The following is a 5,000-nucleotide window of genomic DNA, read 5'->3' as shown; positions in this document are numbered from 1 at the left end:
ACTTCATATCTCACTCTTCATATCTCACTCTTCATATCTCACTCTCGCATGAGTTTATACTTCATATCTCACTCTTCATATCTCACTCTTCATATCTCACTCGCATGAGTTTATACTTCATATCTCACTCGCAGGAGTTTATACTTCATATCTCACTCTTCATATCTCACTCTTCATATCTCACTCTCGCATGAGTTTATACTTCATATCTCACTCTTCATATCTCACTCTTCATATCTCACTCTCGCATGAGTTTATACTTCATATCTCACTCTTCATATCTCACTCTTCATATCTCACTCTCGCATGAGTTTATACTTCATATCTCACTCTTCATATCTCACTCTTCATATCTCACTCTCGCATGAGTTTATACTTCATATCTCACTCTCGCATGAGTTTATACTTCATATCTCACTCTTCATATCTCACTCTTCATATCTCACTCTTCATATCTCACTCTTCATATCTCACTCTCGCATGAGTTTATACTTCATATCTCACTCTTCATATCTCACTCTCGCATGAGTTTATACTTCATATCTCACTCTTCATATCTCACTCTTCATATCTCACTCTCGCATGAGTTTATACTTCATATCTCACTCTTCATATCTCACTCTTCATATCTCACTCTCGCATGAGTTTATACTTCATATCTCACTCTCGCATGAGTTTATACTTCATATCTCACTCTTCATATCTCACTCTTCATATCTCACTCGCATGAGTTTATACTTCATATCTCACTCGCAGGAGTTTATACTTCATATCTCACTCTTCATATCTCACTCGCATGAGTTTATACTTCATATCTCACTCTTCATATCTCACTCTTCATATCTCACTCTCGCATGAGTTTATACTTCATATCTCACTCTTCATATCTCACTCTTCATATCTCACTCGCAGGAGTTTATACTTCATATCTCACTCTTCATATCTCACTCTTCATATCTCACTCTCGCAGGAGTTTATACTTCATATCTCACTCGCCTTCATCTCAAACTTCAGTAGGAAGTTCTCCTTCAGCGCCAGGATCCTGGAGACAAACATCAACATTAATATGAAGTTCATTTACTATATATTCACAAATTTTTATGCATATTTAAATACATTATTATGAATCAAACCAAAATAAATCGAATTATGATTCATGTATACATCATTTAGTAAAGCCCAATCTGAAGCAGATCATCTCCAGTTTATCTTATTCCACACTGAGCAGAAAGAGACGTAACCTCGCTTCCCTGAGATACCGGATCGAGCATTGCGTTTGGAATATTAATAATCCACACACTATGGGGAAACTTTGTTTTCTCTGAGATACTGAATTCTGATTGGTTCACGCTTCAGTATTCTGAGAAAATGGAGTTTCCCCATAGTATGTGGATTATTAATATCCAAACGCAATGCAAAGTGAACCGTATCGAAAGGGAAATAGATAAACTTGACAGAGGTAACCATCAGTTATATAGTTTACAGTTATTAGACACAAACATCTGATTGACCAATCATAATCAGTTATTCCAGAGTCATGTGACTGATGAGATTAGCATCACCTCGCCAAATCATTCAGATCCAAACGACCATCCTGGTTTTTGTCAAACATCTTCATCTGAAAGTCAGGATGCAGAATCACATGAGCTGGTTATTATTCTTAACTACAATTATGTTATATAATGAGTCAATACACCGTCAATCCTTCATCCAAAGCGGGTTCATGGATCCGTGTGTTCATTTTGCATCTATGTCTGGTGTGTTTGTGGGTGTGTGTGTCAGTGCGTGTGCGTTGCCTAGTAACCACAACTGATCACTCTAATCAGAATTCACAGCTGTAGCTAGTCAGCTGCCTTTATCTAGCTGGCGTGTGAACTGTGTGTTGTCGGTTCGTTATTCATGTCTTGCCAGTTACCTCGTCAGAGTATCCACGCTTGTGGCATCGTCTGCCAAGAGTATTCTTCAGCCTTATGGATCTTGTCTGACTTCCTGAGTATTCTTTCTCTGTCCTTGCTGTCTCAATAAACTGTCTTTCACTTGCACTTGGATCTTGGCACTCATTATTGTGACAGAACGAACTGACCACGATGGATCCAGCAAGTGCGGCTGAATTGAGTGAAATCCTGTTGAAAAGCAATATTCGCATGCAACAACAGGAGGAACAGACGATGGCCACGAGTCGCGCTGTCAAGGTGCTGGGGGCCCAAGTTTCCGAATGAACTAAACAGTTGCAGCAACTAAAGGACAGAGGCGGTTTCTGTTCAACATCCAGCCGCACTCAGCCCACCTGCTTCTGCGGTTCAGACCAGTCGCCCCACTGAGCCCCGCCTTCCGCCTCCAGCGCTCTACTCCGGTGAGCCCCAGTTATGACGCTCGTTTTTGGCCAAATGTTCTTTGTACATCTCTCTTCAACCTTCGTCATTTCCTACTGAGGAATCTGAGGTGGCCTTTGTGATAACCTTGTTCTTGGGTCCACGGACACCGCGAGGGTGTTCTGCCAGTGCACAGAGTCATGTTTCACTTTCCCTTAGCAAAACTATGATGTCTTTTCCAGATCCCGAGCCCATGCAGATGGGCAGGCCCGTCTATTGCAGCAGGAGAAGGAGAGAAGGAGAGAGAGGGGATTATGTCTGTATTGTGGAGCCGCTGGTCACATCGCTCTGCAGTGTCCGGTAAAAGCCAGCACCCGCCAGTAGGTAAGAGGCTACTGACGGGTGGGACTACACTGACTAAATCCTCTTTTTCAGCTACTCATCTTCCTGTCAGTTTAAAATTGCATTCTCAGAGTTTTGATTGTGAGGCTCTGGTGGACTCGGGAGCAGAGGGTCATTTTTTAGACATTAATCTTGCTCACAAGCTCAAGATACCTGTGATGACGCTCTCTCAACCCATCTCTGTAGTTGCACTTAATGGTCAACTATTACCCTCCGTCACACACACCACTGTCTCCTTAAGACTCGCCACCTCTGGCAATCACTCAGAAGACATTGACTTTCTTTTGATTGACACTCCTTCTGCTCCTGTGGCTCTGGGACACCCCTGGCTGGTGCTCCATAACCCTCATATAAACTGGCATATGAATTCTGTTTTCGCTTGGAGTGAATTTTGTCATGCTTCTTGTTTGTTGTCTGCGTGTTCTTCTGTGTCTTGTTCTGTGTTTCAGGATGAACACACAGATTTGTCTAATGTGCCATGTGAGTATCTGGACCTGAAGGGAGTGTTCAGTAAGTCTCGAGCTGCTTCCCTACCTCCGCATCGTCCCTATGACTGTGATATAGACTTATTGCCAGGTACGTCTCCGACCTAAAGGCAAGTTATATTCGCTTTCCTCCCCGGAAAGGGAGACCATGGAGAAATATATTTCTGATTCTCTAGCAGCCGAGATCATTCGCTCCTCTTCTTCTACGGTTGGTTCTTTTTATGAGAAAGAAAGACGGCTCTCTTCGCCCATGTATTGACTATCGGGGGCTTAATGACATCACGGTGAAGAATATCCATTATCCTGCAGGGGGCGTCATTTTTCGCAAAATTGGATCTCCGTAACTCTTATCATTTGGTTCGCATAAGAGAGGGGGATGAATGGAAAACCACTTTCAATACCCCCAGGGGGCACTTTGAATATCGGGTTCTTCCTTTCAGGCTCTCCAACGCTCCAGCGGTTTTCCGGGCACTCGTCAATGACGTGATGAGAGATATGGTAGATCAGTTCATTTATGTTTACCTGGATGACATATTGATTTTTTCTCGTTCTCTCCAGGAACATGTTCAACATGTCAGGCGAGTGCTTCAGAGGTTGCTAGAGAATGGGCTTTATGTCAAGGCGGAGAAATATGTTTTTCATGCACAGTCTGTTCCCTTTTTGGGGTACATCATCTCGTCCGAGGCAGTGCGCATGGATTCCGACAAGGCTGTGGTGAATTGGCCAACTGTAGATTCCCGCAAGGCCCTGCAGAGGTTTCTGGGCTTTGCCAATTTTTACCGGCGGTTTATTCACAATTTCAGCCAGCTAGCCTCTCCTTTGACTGCCTTAACCTCCAACAAAACTCCCTTCAGGTGGTGCAGTGCAGGCTGCGTTTACCAAACTGAAAAGCTGCTTTGTTTCAGCTTCCATCCTTGTCGCCCCAGTTTGTGACACATCAGAAGTAGGGGCTGGTGCGGTTTTATCCTAGCACTCTTCCGCGGACGGCAAAATGCACACCTGCGCGTATTTTTCTCACCGTCTGTCACCTGCGGAACGTAATTATGATATTGGTAACAGAGAGTTGCTGTCAGTGAAGCTCGCCTTGGAAGAGTGGCGTCATTGGTTGGAGGGTTCGGGGGTTCCCTTTATTGTTTGGACTGACCACAAGAATCTTGAATACATCAAGTCCGCCAAAAGCTCGGTGGGCTCTTTTTTTCGTTTTGATTTTTTTATATCTTACCGTCCGGGTTCTAAGAACATCAAGTCGGAAGCGTTATCCCGCATTTTTGATCATTCGGAGCACCCGTCTTTTTCCGAGCCCATTGTGCCGCAAAAGCTTTTTGTTTCTGCGGTCACGTGGGCAATCGAGTCGAAGGTTCGCACGGCCTCTCAAGGGTTAACGCCCCTGCCCGGATGCCCACCGGGTCGTTTATTTGTGCCAGACTGTTTAAGGTCCGCAGTTATCCGATGGGGTCATTGTTCCAAGGTGGCTTGTCATCCTGGGGTTAAGCGCACTAGTTAAACAACGGTTCTGGTGGCCATCTATGGCTCACAACGTTCATCTTTTTGTTTTGGCTTGCTCAGTCTGTGCTGTTTCTAAGTCTTCCAATCGACCCCCTGCTGGACTTCTTCAACCGTTGTCAGTTCCTTCGAGACTCTGGTCCCACATTTCGCTAGATTTTGTTTCGGGTCTCCCTGTCTGACAGGGTAACACGGTGATTTTGACCGTGGTGGACCGGTTCTCGAAGTCAACTCATTTCATTCCTCAGCCAAAATTACCTTCTGCCAGGGAGACAGCAGTTGCTGTCATTGACCACGT

At 44.4% G+C, this 5,000-nt stretch overlaps 1 protein-coding gene across 1 annotated transcript in view; it reads right to left on the bottom strand.

Moving 5' to 3' along the window:
- The window catches only part of LOC311094015 (secretagogin), a 14,730-nt gene that overhangs the window by 2,076 nt on the left and 7,654 nt on the right, over positions 1-5,000 (bottom strand). Inside the window, exons 7-8 of the mRNA XM_084131759.1 lie at positions 1,563-1,618; positions 997-1,042 (exon numbers count right to left, since the gene is read on the bottom strand). Of these exons, the coding sequence (XP_083987885.1) occupies positions 997-1,042; positions 1,563-1,618 (102 nt within the window). The remainder of the gene's footprint in view (positions 1-996; positions 1,043-1,562; positions 1,619-5,000) is intronic.

This window comes from Abramis brama (assembly GCF_963993115.1).
Source record: "Abramis brama genome assembly, chromosome: 12".
NCBI lineage: Eukaryota > Metazoa > Chordata > Actinopteri > Cypriniformes > Leuciscidae > Abramis > Abramis brama.
Note: the sequence above shows the minus strand (reverse complement) of the source record. Positions and strands in the feature narration are given on the sequence as shown.